General features: G+C 44.0%; 3 protein-coding genes across 7 annotated transcripts in view; all 3 read left to right on the forward strand.

The window, feature by feature from the left end:
* LOC132486400 (protocadherin gamma-C3) overlaps nt 1–16,291 on the forward strand; it is a 185,607-nt gene that overhangs the window by 32,072 nt on the left and 137,244 nt on the right. Inside the window, exon 3 of one of the 5 annotated variants that reach the window (XM_060093507.1) lies at nt 12,120–12,456. The exons of 3 other annotated variants lie outside the window; for them this stretch is intronic. In XM_060093507.1, coding sequence (XP_059949490.1) covers nt 12,120–12,371 — 252 coding nt within the window. In that variant the 3' untranslated portion in view covers nt 12,372–12,456. Of the gene's footprint in view, nt 1–12,119; nt 14,792–16,291 lie in introns of those variants that run through there. One more of the 5 variants, XM_060093505.1, reaches the window with a different exon arrangement.
* Nucleotides 60–7,425, forward strand: LOC132486404 (protocadherin gamma-A6-like). Its single transcript, XM_060093514.1, has 2 exons — nt 60–2,700; nt 7,389–7,425. The coding sequence occupies exons 1-2, from the start codon at nt 286–288 to the stop codon at nt 7,389–7,391; spliced, it is 2,418 nt and encodes an 805-aa protein (XP_059949497.1). The 5' UTR covers nt 60–285; the 3' UTR covers nt 7,392–7,425.
* On the forward strand, nt 7,527–10,148 carry LOC132485835 (protocadherin gamma-A7-like). Its single transcript, XM_060092437.1, has one exon. The coding sequence runs from the start codon at nt 7,650–7,652 to the stop codon at nt 10,146–10,148; it is 2,499 nt and encodes an 832-aa protein (XP_059948420.1). The 5' UTR covers nt 7,527–7,649.

Raw genomic sequence — 16,291 nt, forward strand, 5'->3', positions numbered from 1 at the left:
TGTATAATGGTTTCCACAGAACCGTGCAGTATTAAGTTAGGACTCTAAGCGTCGCTGTTCACCAACCCGGGTAAGGAAAGCCCTGAGAACTCGAGTTATATCCTCAAAGCACAAAGCACATCTTACACCAAAGCTTTGCAGCTGCGCAGACATTCTGTCCTAAAACGCTTCGCATCTGATCGCGGCTTGTTTATGGACCTTGACCTCCAATTCTGAGAAGCCCAAAATTGATGCGAACCTGTTCACCCTACTCGTAATCCCAGGGAAGTCCAGAACGAGCCAGTAATGGCGGCTCTGCAAAAGCGGCGGCACTACAGCGTGTTGGTCCTGCTTTTCATGCTCCTGGGGACGCTGTGGGAGGCCGGGGCCGGGCAGATCCATTACTCCATTCCTGAGGAGCTGGACAAAGTCTCCTTCGTGGGCAACATTGCTAAGGATCTCGGGCTGGAGCCCCGGGAGCTGGCGGAGCGCGGAGTGCGCATCGTCCCCAAAGGTAGGACGCAGCTTTTCGCTCTGAACCCGCGAAGCGGCAGTTTGGTCACCGCGGGCAGGATAGACCGGGAGGAGCTCTGCGCTCAGAGCGAACCGTGTCTGGTGAGTTTTAACATCCTTGTTGAGGATAAATTGAATCTTTATCCCGTGGAAGTGGAAATAGTGGACATTAATGACAATGCACCCCGATTCTTAAGGGAAGAATTGGAAGTGAAAATTATCGAAAACGCAGCCTTATCCTCTCGGTTTCCGCTAATGGAGGTCTATGACCCGGATGTGGGAGTGAACTCTCTCCAGGGCTTCAAGCTCAGCGGGAATAGTCACTTCTCAGTGGACGTGCCAAGCGAAGCCAATGGGCCCAAATACCCGGAGCTTGTGCTGGAGCGCGCCCTGGACCGGGAGAGAGAGGCCATTCACCGCCTGGTCCTTACTGCCATGGATGGCGGTGACCCTGTCCGCTCAGGTGTGGCTCGAATTCTGGTTACTGTCCTAGATGCAAATGACAACGCTCCAGTGTTTACTCAGTCTGTGTACCGTGTGAGTGTTCCCGAAAATCTTCCAGTAGGTACGCCAGTGGTGTCGGTAAATGCCAGGGACCAGGATGAAGGAGCCCACGCGGAAGTAACGTATTCTTTCGTGAGGATAACAGAAAAGATCTCAAAGACTTTCTGCTTGAATGTTTTGACTGGAGAAATATCAACTTCTGCAAATCTAGACTATGAAGACTCCAGCTTTTATGAGCTGGATGTTGAAGCCCGGGATCGGCCAGGTCTACAAGACAGAGCCAAAGTCTTAATATCTATCTTGGATGTGAATGACAATGTACCAGAAGTGGTAGTTACATCTGGAAGCACGTCAGTTGCTGAAAGTACACCGCCAGGCACAGTGATTGTTCTTTTTCAAGTATATGATCGAGACTCTGGCCTGAATGGCCTAGTAACATGTTCTATCTCAAGAAGTCTGCCCTTTGAACTGGAAAAATCAGTAGACAATTATTATCGATTAGTGACCAATACGGTTCTAGATCGAGAACAGGTGTCTTTGTACAACATCACTGTGACAGCGACAGACAAAGGAATGCCATCTCTGTCTACAGAAATGCTCATCTCCCTAAATGTGGCAGACATCAATGACAACCCGCCTGCTTTTCCCCACACCTCCTACTCTGTCTACCTTCCTGAGAACAACCCCAGAGGTGCCTCCATCTTCTCAGTGACTGCACACGACCCTGACAGCCATGAGAATGCCCAGGTCACCTACTCCCTAGCTGAAGACACCATCCAGGGGGGACCTCTATCCTCCTATATCTCCATCAGCTCTGACACTGGAGTACTATATGCATTGCGCTCTTTCGACTGTGAACAGTTCCATGACCTGCAACTGAGAGTGATTGCAAGTGACAGTGGGGACCCACCGCTCAGCAGCAACGTGTCTCTGAGCATATTCGTGCTGGACCAGAATGACAACACACCTGAGATTCTGTACCCTGCCTTCCCCACCGACGGTTCTACTGGTGTGGAGCTGGCACCCCGCTCCGCAGAGCCCGGATACCTGGTGACCAAGGTGGTGGCTGTGGACAGAGACTCGGGCCAGAACGCCTGGCTATCCTACCGCCTGCTCAAGGCCAGTGAGTCAGGGCTCTTCGCGGTGGGGCTGCACACGGGGGAGGTGCGCACAGCGCGGGCCCTGCTGGACAGAGACGCGCTCAAGCAGACCCTGGTGGTGGCAGTCCAGGATCATGGCCAGCCCCCTCTCTCCGCCACAGTCACTCTCACAGTGGCTGTGGCTGACAGCCTCCCAGACGTCCTGGCCGACTTGGGCAGCCTGGAGGTCCCGCACGACTCTGACGCTTCAGGCCTGACATTGTACCTGGTGGTGGCGGTGGCTGCGGTCTCCTGCGTCTTTCTTGCCTTTGTCATTGTGCTGCTGGCGCTCAGACTGCGGCGCTGGCAGAGATCGCATGTGCTGCAAGCTTCGGGAGGTGTACCAGCGGGCTTACCCGCCTCTCACTTTGTGGGCGTGGACGGGGTGCAGGCTTTCCTGCAGACCTATTCCCACGAGATCTCGCTCACAGCGGACTCGCGGAGTCACGTGATCTTCCCGCAGCCCAACTACGCGGACACGCTCATCAGCCAGGAGAGCTGTGAGAAAAGCGAGCCTCTTTTGATTCAGGAAGATTTTTGTAAAGAGCAAGACTCCCTTGTTCAGGTGAGGTTATTGCTTTTATTGTTCTTATTCGAACAGGAAAAATTAAAATTCTCTTTGATCAGTGCTTAGTTTTCTTAGTCTTTTGCAGTGAATCATATAGTTTTGAGAAGGTTTTTCTTTTATATCAGTAGAGGTCTATTAAATCTTAGTTTTCTCGAATTTCACCAAAATAAATCGTAATAATGTATGCCCTGAATTTCCTTTACTCCTCTCCTCTTGGCAAGCTCTTTGTGCCTTGGGTTGCTTACATCTCACTTCTTAGTTGTTTTCTTTCTTTTTTTTTTTTCCTATTATGTGGCATATCTGAGATTCTTTACTTTTATACTGTGGAAAAAACTGAATCACAGCCTCTATTTAAAATGATCAAGATCTGGGCTTCCCTGGTGGAGCAGTGGTTGAGAGTCCGCCTGCTGATGCAGGGGACATGGGTTCGTGCCCCGGTCCGGGAAGATCCCCCATGCCGCGGAGTGGCTGGGCCCATGAGCCATGGCCACTGAGCCTGCACGTCCGGAGCCTGTGCTCCGCAATGGGAGAGGCCACAACAGTGAGAGGCCCGCGTACCGCTAAAAAAAAAAAAAAAAAAAAAATCAAGATCTTTTTTCTCCCAGTGTTAACTAATAGCAAGTGCTTTCTAAAGTGATGGAATTTATGAAATATTTTCCCTCTTTACTACTTAGGAATCAAAAATTATTTTTATAAAAGATAAGAGTAATTGATGTATGTACCAGGAAGCATGAATAATATTAGAAGATGTTAGAAGACATGAATAATATTCCTGGAACTATCTGTTATTCTTTTCAGGACAGTCACAATATCTATAGTCTTCAAGTTAAAGTTTAAGTTAAAAAGACTTGTCTTATCTACCTCACACAAACTCTGGGAAAATAAAATGATTTTATTAAAAATTTTTTCGAAGTATAAAGTAGCATAGTGAGCAAGTATTTGTTTATATCATCATTATTATAATTTTGGATTGTTAACAAATAAATATAAGCACCTGATGCTGTATGCCTACTACAGTGTTTTTTTCCATCTGTGTGTTTGATAGTATTTAAAAATGAAAGTGAATTTTTAAATGTGGTAATTAGTGTCCACTTACAAGATACAGCTCTAAAAATAGAGGACTAGTGAATGGCAGAATGAAGGATTAATAGTATTCAAATAAGAATTTAAATAATTTAGCATATTTAACCCAGATAAAATAAAGCTTTTGTTATGTAGGAACCCTATTCAAATATTTAAGGAAAGAAGGGTTGTCTTTTTTTTTTTTTTTTTGCGGTACATGGGCCTCTCACTGTTGTGCCCTCTCCCGTTGCGGAGCACAGGCTCCGGACGCGCAGGCTCAGCGGCCATGGCTCACGGGCCCAGCCACTCCGCGGCATGTGGGATCCTCCCGGACCGGGCACGAACCTGTGTTCCCTGCATCGGCAGGCGGACTCCCAACTACTGCGCCACCAGGGAAGCCCAAGGGTTGTCATTTAAAAGAATGATTAATCTAAATCATCATGGCCCAAAGGTGTGAATGAAACTATGGCTTGGTGAGTAGAAAACAGCAAAGTTTTCAGTTAAGTTGTTCTAACAAAATGGATTTCCTAGGAGGTAGGAGATTCTATTATTGGTGCCTTTCCAAAGGACGTTGATTGTCCTGGGAATAATGGCATACAGGAGATAATATTGATATAATTTGGTGAGTTGTTGAACTTCATGATAGCCAAGATATTTTCCAATCCTGAGCTTAGGATTCTAATATTTGATAACACAATGGATTTGCCACTTGTGCATCTAAATTTGGTATGCACATGTAAAGTAGACAATTCAGAATATATCTTGAAAATGAGTGAGAACTTCCTTTGTAATCTGAAATTGGCAGTGTTTGTAAAGAAAGATAATACTGAGTTGATATCTTTAAGTTAGCTGCTAAAGGATAATTAATGCATGTTTTTCTAAATTGATATTTACTTTCAGCAATTATTGTAGAATTATTTATTTCAAGATTCCAAGTGTATATGACTAACCAAGAGATTCCAGTCATACACATTTCAAACATAATTTGTTTGGACATTTGTGATATAATTCTTTAATGGTTTAATCAGAATTTAATAGAATCCAGGTTTTAAAGGACTTGAATCTTGGATATTGGTCGTGGGAGTCAGATGGTCTTTTATACAAATATTAAGATTTGTTTCATACACTGTGAGAGTGTAAATGTTATTTTAGTATATTACCAATTCTGGATGTTTTAAACTAATCTTGTACCTCCATTGTTAAAAACAAAACTCACTAACCGTTTCATGGTTGGTAGACTGGTTTATTTTATTTCCTTATCTGCTGAGTAACTGGGATACTAGGTAGTTTACTTTATTCTCTTATCTGAATTACCCGTGAACATTTCATTTAAACAAATACAATATTTCACTGACAGAAAAACTGTTAGATTTTACTCTCACAATAGTCATTCATTCATGTGGACTGAACAAGTGTTAAATCCTGGCAATCATGGACTTTGCTAAGTTGTGACTGAGGCTCTTTGACTTACATACTATAGATCATTACTAAAAAGATAGGCAATCTGAGATTTTGAGCATATAGTGATTTGGAAGCACCAGGAAAAAAATCTACCAAATTATTGGGCTATTTTATCACTTGTGAAAACCACCCATTCTGATCAAGTGTTTGGAATGGACGTCAAAGAGGAAGAAGTAGAATCTCAGAGAGAATCATTGGAAGAATCCTACATCTTTGCCTGGGAATGAAAACCTAAACAGAACTCCAAACAGGGTTCTTTAGGAAGAAAAAAAGTCCCATAAAGAAATGAGAGAAGGTAAATAACTCACTGTCTGGGAAGATGAATAGACTTTTCGTAGAATGTTTTTATGTAAGTAAACAAATGAAGGTCAAGATTCTTCCCAATAACCCAATCAATAGTAACATACTCCCTTTAAAAATACAGTATTATTTCAATTTTATACAGTAGTTTTATGTTATATTTAAACACATCTTGGTGGTTGAGTAGAAATTTTTAATATTTAATTTTATGTTGTAGTGTAACTTTAAAAACTTGATTGTGTCCTTATCTAGATCTTATTTATTTAGCTCCCAAGAAGGTACCCAGAGTATTGTTAATCGAGACTTTTTAAAAACAGAATAAGAGACAAATGTGAGATGACGCTCTGAATTTTGAAGTATCAAGAAGAAAAAAAATTAGGACATTGGGAGCCATAATATATGGACATGAAAGTTTTGTTTGAAAATATCTGCAAGTACTCATGATCTTTAATGACCATATACTTCGCTTACATCAACAAGAAATTCAAGATTGCTACTAAACTAATAGTTTTAAACTCCTGGTTATGTAATTAATCTACAATACTAATATTGGTTCCTTTGAACAACAAAAAAGTTCTTTTATCTACTTGGTGAAAGCAAATATGATATGAATTATTTTGATAGATTGAAATGGCATTTCATTCAAAGTATTTCCTGTATTTTGACATAAGGCCATCAGAGAGCAGAAATAGATTACTTAGTTAGGAACTTCTCACCAACTGAGCTAAGCTTTTACAGTATCACTTCTAGTTCTCCCTTCTGGTGCTACTAGCTACTCCCCAGGGCTTAAAATAATTTAAAAAGCAAGGTGATTTCTTGCCAGGTCTTCATTTCAGAACGGGTCACTCTCTTCTGCAACTATGTGGAAGGAATTTGTTTTATTTCTGCCAGCTGAGAGTAACCTCAGATCCATCAACAATTGAGTTTTACTTCATTAACATCAGTGGAGCAGTGAGTACCTCTAAGGATCCTCTCAGGACAGTCCTGCATGTATCCTCAAAGGCTGTTTAGAGACCCATCTTTTCTCAAGTATAGGGTAGGGTGATTATTTAAATTGCATAATGAAAAGAAACAGTGAAGCCAACACTCATTTCCTTATGAATCCACAGCCAGTAGAATCTGCAAATTTCTGCCTTCTGTCAAAATGAGTTGTTTCTATAGCTGATTGTAGCTGCTTGGCTTCTCACCTCATCTCTAATGGCACTTTTTGAGCATAAAGCATCGGCCAAGGCCAACAATGATTCCCTTTCTTCTTCTTAGGAGACTGGGAATGAGGATATTTGTATTCCTACATTGGTTCTACCATTATATAGTCAAGGATAAAGCAATTCCCTCTCATTTTTAAAATCATTAAAGTGAAGGTATTGGACTAAACAATCTCTAAGATTCCATTCAATGAAAAATGTTATTAAATTATCTCTCTATATGTTAAAGAAAAAATGGACTCTCTGCCTTCCATGGTGGTGTCTAGATCATAGTATATGTTCAATATTATTGAATTAACTTAAATGTATATGCTGATATAAACATTTTCTACATAACATCTTCCTTATGTATACACACCTTTAAAAAATAAATCATACTTGTTTTATCTGCAATGACTGATTTTTATCTATGTGCAATAAGGTGTGAGGCAATGTCTAAGAATCATTTCAAAATTGCAATGCAGAGCAGAGAATTAAAAAAATATCTGGGATTAATAAACATTCATCCATGAACATTGTTGCATTAATTCACAGTTTCTTAAAATTTAATTTTAAATGATATCAGAGTTGTATGAATTGAAGAAATATAAATGGGAGAATTTTGAAGGATAAAACAACTTTCTCAAAAATCAATTATTTTGCTTCAATATGGTGCAGTAACTTAGTAAGGACTCTGAGCGCCGCTGTTCACCAGCCAGGGGAAAAATGGTTCAAAAGATCCGCCAGAACCACTGAGCTTTTACAGCACAAAGAAACGCCAGACTGAGACAAATTCTCTTCCAAGCTGCACTAAACTCAGGCCTCTATACCACTGGATTCTGGGCTCCTTTTCCGAATACACAGGGCTCCACGCAGACATACTGGCATCCAGAAACACAACAGGAGATAGGCCAGTGTCTAAAGATCAGCAGGAGAAGAATGGCGGCTCGGGAGAAGGGCGGGGACTACAGAGGATTCATCCTGCTCTCCATCCTCCTGGGGACCCAGAGGGAAGTTTCGGCAGGACATATTCTCTACTCCATTCCGGAGGAGACAGACACAGGGTCTTTTGTGGGTAATATCTCCAAGGACCTGGGGTTGGAGCCCTGGGAGCTGGCGGAGCGGGGAGTCCGCATCGTCTCCAGAGGTAGGACGCAGCTCTTTGCTCTGAATCCGCGAAGCGGCAGCTTGGTCACCGCAGGCAGGATAGACCGGGAGGAGCTCTGCGCGCAGAGCGTGCGGTGTCTGGTGAACTTTAACATCTTGATGGAAGATAAAATGAATCTTTACCCTATAGAAGTGGAAATAATGGATGTTAATGACAACACTCCTAAATTCCTGACGGAAGAAATGAATGTGAAAATAATGGAGAATACAGCTCCTGGGGTGCGATTTCCGTTAAATGAGGCTAGGGATCCGGATGTGGGCACGAACTCTCTCCAGAGCTACCATCTCAACCCCAATCGCCACTTCTCCCTGGTTGTGCAAACTGGAGAGGATGGAACTAAATATCCGGAATTAGTGCTGGAGAGGGTGCTGGACCGGGAGGAAGTGACAGCTCACCACCTCCTCCTCACAGCCTCTGACGGCGGTGATCCACCCCAATCCGGAACCGCCCGCGTCCAAGTAACAGTGGTGGATGTGAATGATCATGCGCCAGTCTTCTCTTTGCCCCAGTACCAAGTAACTGTCCCTGAGAACGTGCCAGTGGGCACAAGACTACTCACGGTAAATGCTATCGACCTGGATGAGGGAGTCAATGGGGAAGTGACATACTCTTTTAGGAAAATAACTCCAAAAATTCTACAGATATTCCACCTGAACTCCCACACAGGAGAATTATCAACTTTAGATGGCCTAGATTATGAAGAATCTGGCTACTATGAAATGGAAGTTCAAGCTCAGGATGGTCCTGGTAGCATGACAAGGGCTAAAGTACTGATCACAATTTTAGATGTGAATGACAATGCCCCGGAAATGACTGTAACATCTGTAAGCAGCTCAGTCCCTGAAAACACTCCTCCTGGAACAGTAATTGCTCTTTTCTACCTTCAAGACAGAGATTCTGGGAAAAATGGCCAGGTGACCTGCACTGTTTCAGAAAATCTGCCTTTTAAATTAGAAAGATCAATAGATAATTATTATAGATTGGTGACAGCAAAAAACCTAGACCGGGAAACATTCTCTGTATATAACATCACACTGAAAGCCACAGATGGTGGAAGCCCGCCCTTGTCCACAGAAACTCACATCTCCATGAATGTGGCAGACACCAACGACAACCCACCTGCCTTCCCCCACTCCTCCTACTCCGTCTTTGTGCCTGAGAACAACCCCAGAGGCACCTCCATCTTCTCTGTGACTGCACGTGACCCTGACAGCCACGAGAACGCCCGTGTCACATACTCCGTATCTGAAGATACTCTCCAGGGGCCATCTGTATCCTCCTATGTTTCCATCAACTCCAATACTGGTGTCCTGTATACATTGCGCTCCTTCGACTATGAGCAGTTTCATGACCTGCAATTGAGAGTGACTGCAAGTGACAGCGGGGACCCGCCGCTCAGCAGCAACGTGTCTCTGAGCATATTCGTGCTGGACCAGAACGACAACACACCTGAGATTCTGTACCCTGCCCTTCCCACTGACGGTTCCACGGGTGTGGAGCTGGCACCCCGCTCCGCAGAGCTCGGCTACCTGGTGACCAAGGTGGTGGCTGTGGACAGAGACTCGGGCCAGAATGCCTGGCTGTCCTACCGCCTGCTCAAGGCCAGCGATCCAGGACTCTTCGCGGTGGGGCTGCACACGGGCGAGGTGCGCACAGCACGGGCCCTGCTGGACAGAGACGCGCTCAAGCAGAGCCTGGTGGTGGCGGTCCAGGACCACGGCCAGCCCCCTCTCTCTGCCACTGTCACACTCACGGTGGCTGTGGCTGACAGCATCCCAGATGTGCTGGCCGACCTGGGGAGTCTCGAGCGCTCCGCCGACGCTGGCGACTCCGTCCTCACGCTGTATCTGGTGATGGCCGTGGCCGCGGTGTCCTGCGTCTTTCTTGCCTTTGTCGTCGTTCTACTGGCGCTCAGACTGCGGCGCTGGCACACGTCGCGCCTGCTCCAGGCTTCAGGAGGCGGGTTGGAGGGCGTGCCCGCCTCTCACTTTGTGGGCGTGGACGGGGTGCGGGCTTTCCTGCAGGCCTATTCCCACGAGGTCTCGCTCACCGCGGACTCGCGGAGGAGTCACGTGATCTTCCCGCAGCCCAACTACGCGGACACGCTCGTCAGCCAGGAGAGCTGTGAGAATAAGGATCCCCTGTTAACATCCATAGATTTTCATGAATGTAAGGATAAAGCCCAAAGTATTCAGGTGAGTTCAGTCATTCATTTATATTCTTCGAAGAACTATATTTTGTGTAAATTTCTTTATTGTTTTGCGAAATAAGTGATTTGAAGATGGGTAAAAAAAACCCTTTCAAGTGGTAAAGCAAGATTAATCGTTTCTTTCAGAGGTGATTCTTTAACATGGAACGCTTATTGACATAGGTTTTGGTATCATATTTATAGTAAAAGCATATGGACAAGATTGTGAATAATCACATTTTTATACCTTCTACTTATGTTCCACATGGTGTTCTTAATTCATGTATTTTATAAATGAGAATGAATTGTTAAGTCTTTCTCATTGCATGAGGTTCGTAAGAAAGTACACTTCCGTTTTCTCAGGACTCTCTTTAGATCAGATCTATAAAAGGCTCTTGAAAAAATTTTCAGTCTGAAGACTTTTTCTGTGCCTTGCTTCTGCTTCCATGTAACTCCCCTTGGTGACCTTGAAAACCTCCATGGCTTTTGACCTATTTAAACCATAATTGTCTGTTAAAGTTAGGTCCTGGTAGAAGGTTAGATTGATGCCTAAAGAATGAAATGTGTGTGTGTCAGGCTTCACTGAGATCTTTATCAATGACAGACATGGAGTCTAATACCACACTAAAGGTCATTGTCCAAAACCAATAAAATGTGACATCAAATAAAATGCCATTCCAGTGTTATAAGTGACATTTGTGAAATAGGCCATTGCATGTTTTTACCCCAAATTCTGATGTGCTGAGTTAGTGATGCAGTCATTCAAAGTGTGTATGTGGGCTCTATAAGTGGGAGATTTGGGACGCTGGCTTTATGAAACAACCATCTCATACACTCAAGTCCTAGACCAGTAGTGAAGTTTATTTACTTATTGGGTCTGCTGAAAAATTCAGTTAGAAGTAATCTAGTCTGCAATTAACTACTTCTCTACTTGTTATATAACACTTTAGTATAACTCAATACATCAGTTGATTAGTATCAGGAAGTAGTTGATGACAAGGTAATCTTGTTCTTGTTTACTGGGACCTTTTGAGTATTAGGTGAGAGCACATTTTTTCTAGCATAATGTTGTGTTAGGTGGTGTTTTGCATATAAAGGTCTGTGCAGTCCTGTGGGAGTATATTTCATACATTCTGCAGTGTTCAGATGTACAGTCACTTGGGGGAGAGGATAATGTTACTGACACTCTATGAGGCAGAAATGTGGCTATCAGGTATTTTGAAAAAGAACCCCCCCAACCAAATTTATTACATGATTAAAATATTTTTAAACAAAGGGGAGAAATCATCACTAAATTCAGTGAGCTATTGCAAATAAACTTTCTAGGGACTATTTCCTTCAACTGTCATTACGGGATGTGATAAGTACAGAAGTGGGAACAAGTGCCTCAGTACATAGACCATGCTTAGTGAGTTTGTGTTGCAAAGCAAAATATATTATTCGCCTGGTAGTTTTGGATATTTATGTTGCATTTTGTAACGAGGAAAATAATCGTGCTATGGGAAGGAGAGGGATAGGCTCTTTTCTAAAAGGCTGCATCATTTCTTTAAGTAAGATATTGGAAGTTAAAATCAAGTAATGTTACTATAAAGAAATCACTGAAACTATTTTGGAAGAAGAGAGGTAAGTATAAATTGTGCCCTTTTAAAAGACAATTTCAGCATTACTGTTGCTCTCTGGAAAAATTGAAATGAATTAGTTACCAAAAAGGTAAGGAAAAATAAGGGAAAAGGCAACGAGGAAAAAAAAGATAAAACCTTATCCAATATATTGCTAATTAATAAGTATTCACAATTACTATGCTCTGAGATCGTTTAGGCCAAGTCTGTGTTATAGTTATCATTCTATTACTAGTGCGGATTTGAAAGTCGGGGAATAATTATGTCAGTATATAGATGTTTATATATCAAACCTACCTGATTTACCTAAAAACCTGGCAAGTTGGGATAATGACGTTTCTAATAGTACAAATTAAACGTTATTAAATATACAGACATCTAAAAAAGGTTTTTCAGCTGGGCACAATTAATTATTTTAGCTGTTTAAACTTAAGCAGCGGGGGCTGCAGTTTCCTAGTGCGGACTCCGGGCGCCGCTGTTGGCCAAAGTGGAGAGCTTGGTGCTGGCGACCTCCTCGCGCAGACGCAGCGCACTTTCCCATCTCAGACTCGCTAGCCTTTCCACCGCTTCCTCCTCTGGAGAAGAAGAAACCCTGCCTGACCCCCCACGCCGGAATAAAGCTGTTCGGAGCTCCGGACAACTGCAGCACAGAGATTGTTTGTAATCTGGCGTCTCCAAGCCGGTGAGCAAGCTGAGGGGAGCAAGAGGGATGGGGAGCGGAGCTGGGGAGAGGGGCTGGGCTGAGAGGCGGCCAGTGCTCTTTCCGTTCCTGCTGTCTTTGTTCTGCCTGGCGCTCTCTGAGCAGATCCGCTACAGGATTCCCGAGGAGATGCCAGAGGGCTCGGTGGTGGGGAACCTCGCCAAGGACCTCAGACTCAGTGTCCACGAGTTACCGACTCGAAAACTGCGGGTCAGTTCGGAGAAGCCTTACTTCACTGTGAACTCAGAGAGCGGGGAGTTACTTGTTAGCAGCAGGCTAGACCGGGAGCAGATATGCGGGAAGAAGCCAGCTTGTACTCTAGAATTTGAGGCTGTTGCTGAAAATCCATTGAACTTTTATCACGTGAATGTGGAGATCGAGGATGTTAATGACCACACACCAAAATTCACGCAAAATTCCTTTGAGCTACAAATAAGTGAGTCCACAAAGCCTGGGGCACGATTTATTTTAGGATCTGCCCATGATGCAGATATTGGTACCAACTCACTACAGAATTACCAGCTCAGTCCTGATGATCATTTCTCACTTGTGATTAAAGAGAAATTAGATGGCATTAAATACCCTGAGCTGGTACTGAAGACACCTTTAGACAGGGAAGAGCAGACATCCTACCACTTGACCTTGATGGCCTTGGATTTCGGGGATCCACCCCTAAGCAGTACTGCACAGATACAAGTCCTAGTGACTGATTCCAACGATAACCCTCCAGTATTCAGCCAAGAACTATACAGGGTGGAGCTTCCAGAAAACGTGCTCCCAGGCACTACTGTGCTGCGAGTGATGGCCACCGACCAAGATGAGGGTGTCAATGCCAAGATCACCTTCTCTTTCACTGAAGCAGGCCAGATTACCCAGTTTGACCTGAATTCTAATACTGGGGAAATTACTATTCTAAATGCGTTAGATTTTGAGGAAGTCAAAGAATATTCCATAGTTTTGGAAGCAAAGGATGGTGGAGGAATGATTGCCCACTGTACCGTGGAGATAGAAGTCCTAGACATAAATGACAATGTCCCAGAAGTGATATTCCAGTCTCTACCAGATCTTATTATGGAGGACACCAAGCTGGGAACACACATTGCTTTGCTCAAAATCCGTGATAAGGATTCCGGACACAATGGAGAAGTTATTTGTAAATTAGAAGGCGATGTTCCATTTAAAATACTCAATACTTCAAGAAACACGTATAAATTAGTGACAGATGGAATTCTAGACCGCGAGCAGACCCCTGAGTATAACATCACCATCACAGCCACTGACAGAGGCAAGCCGCCCCTCTCCTCCAGCTCAAGCATCACCCTGCACATCGGTGATGTAAACGACAACATGCCAGTTTTCGAACGGGCTTCCTACGTGGTCCACGTAGCAGAGAACAACCCTCCTGGCACCTCCATCACTCAAGTCCGCGCGCTGGATCCTGACCTGGGACTCAACGGCCACGTCTCCTACTCCATCCTGGCCAGCGACCTGGAGCCGCGCGCGCTGTCGTCCTACGTGTCCGTGAGCACGCAGAGCGGCGTGGTGTTCGCGCAGCGCGCCTTCGACCACGAGCAGCTGCGCGCCTTCGAGCTGACGCTGCAGGCCCGCGACCACGGCTCGCCCGCGCTCAGCGCCAACGTGAGCCTGCGCGTGCTGGTGGGCGACCGCAACGACAACGCGCCCAGGGTGCTGTACCCGGCGCTGGGGCCCGACGGCTCGGCGCTCTTCGACACGGTGCCGCGCGCCGCGCAGCCCGGCTACCTGGTCACCAAGGTGGTGGCGGTGGACGCCGACTCTGGACACAACGCCTGGCTGTCCTACCACGTGCTGCAGGCCAGCGAGCCCGGACTTTTCAGCGTGGGGCTGCGCACGGGCGAGGTGCGCACGGCGCGGGCCCTGGGCGACAGGGACGCGGCCCGCCAGCGCCTGCTGGTTGCTGTGCGCGATGGGGGACAGCCGCCCTTCTCGGCCACCGCCACGCTGCTCCTGGTTTTCGCGGACAGCCTGCAGGAGGCGCTGCCGGACCTCAGTGACCACTCTGAGCCCCCTGACCCCCAAGCTGAGCTGCAGTTTTACCTGGTGGTAGCCTTGGCCTTGATCTCGGTACTCTTCCTCCTGGCAGTGATTCTGGCGGTCGCCCTACACCTTCGACGCTCCTCCAGCCCCGCTGCCTGGGGCTGCTTTCAGCCTGGTGTCTGTGTCAAGTCTGGACCCGTGGTTCCCCCCAACTACAGTGAAGGAACTTTACCTTATTCCTACAATCTGTGCGTTGCCCATACTGGAAAGACAGAGTTTAATTTTCTAAAATGTAATGAGCAGTTGAGTTCAGGACAAGACATACTTTGTGGTGATTCATCTGGGACCTTATTTCCACTTTTTAATTCCAGTGAGTCAACCTCCCATCAGGTGAGTTTTCTGTAAGTATAGCCTGCTTCTTATGGTCTTGACAGTTTTCCATATTCACAAGAAAATACAGGCGTATCTCTGTTTTATTTCATTTTGCTTTATTCGCTTAGCAGTTACTGAGTCTTTGTTTTTTGGTTGCTGTTGTTGTTTTGCACGTTGAAGGTTTGTGGCAAGCCTGGGTCAAGCAACTCTATTGACACCATTTGTCCAACAGCATTTGCTTACTTCATGTCTTTGTGTCACAATTTGTGTCACAATATTTTAAATCTTAAAATATTTCAAACTTTGTCATTATAGTTGTCATGGCGATCTATAATCAGCGATCTTTGATATTACTATTGCAAAAAGATTATGTTTGACTCACTGAAGGCTCCAATGATGGTTAACATTTTTTAGCAACAAAGTATTTTAAATTAAGGCATGTACATTTTTTAAGGTATAATGCTATTGCACACTTAAAACATAAATTTTATATGCACTGGGAAACCAAAAAATTTCTGTGACCCGCTTTATTGTGCTATTCCCTTTATTGTAGTGGTCTGGAACCAAACTCAAAATATTACCAATGTGTGCCTATATACAATTTTTCGATCCAAACATTGTCTTAAGAGTGTAGTAGCCAGTCAAAAAGCTGTCATACCATTCTTCAAGGGAGGTTGAATTCGGAGCAATTATGTGTCTTTTAGTGGTGTCTTACCAGGCTCAGATTTACAAAGCAGTGAAGTTGTGATTTTATCTACAAGGGAAACATTAGGCAATGTTATAGGGTCTCCTGTAAAACTGAGATTTTTCCCTAAATTTTTCTTCCACAGCTTAATATATTGTGATTTTTTTCAGCTTGGACATACTGTAAATGTAAATGTAGGCAGTCATATAAATAAACCTTTAAAGAAAAAATATAAGCTAAAATTAGGTATTTTTCTTAATTGATTTAACTATTATGGTTTCCATACTAATCTGATATTTTGTTTCCTATATTTACTTCTCTTTTGTTTCAAAAACTCCTTGAATAACGTCTCTTAACCTGTATTTTTATGTAGATGGACCTACTGTAATTGTATTCATTGTACTGTGTGTGTGTGTGTGTGTGTGTGTGTGTGTAAAACCATTTTATTTATCAGTAGATTCACTATGTTCACCAGAAGATAAAAGCATGTTCTCCTTACTTGCATCATAGGTTTTTCAGGATTAATCTGTACTGATGCTCATTCTATAGGCTTCCTCTATCAAAGAAAACACAATGTTTTGGCCTCTGTTATTTCTCTCTCACACACTTCTCCTATGTAATTTTTGAAATGTCTGTTTTTTTGCAGACCTAAACTAATATAGCTAGAGGTCTTCTAGTCATTCTACTATCTCTAGGAGAAAAATAGCATTTTGAATTCTTCAAATTTTAGACAAGACTGACAGTCTTATGTGCATACAAGTACATACACAAGATGATAATACATTGTATCGGGCCTTTGCTAGATTTCCCTTAGCAACTGCTTCAGTTAATGG

The sequence above is a fragment of the Mesoplodon densirostris genome, chromosome 3 (genome assembly GCF_025265405.1).
Source record: "Mesoplodon densirostris isolate mMesDen1 chromosome 3, mMesDen1 primary haplotype, whole genome shotgun sequence".
Lineage (NCBI taxonomy): Eukaryota > Metazoa > Chordata > Mammalia > Artiodactyla > Ziphiidae > Mesoplodon > Mesoplodon densirostris.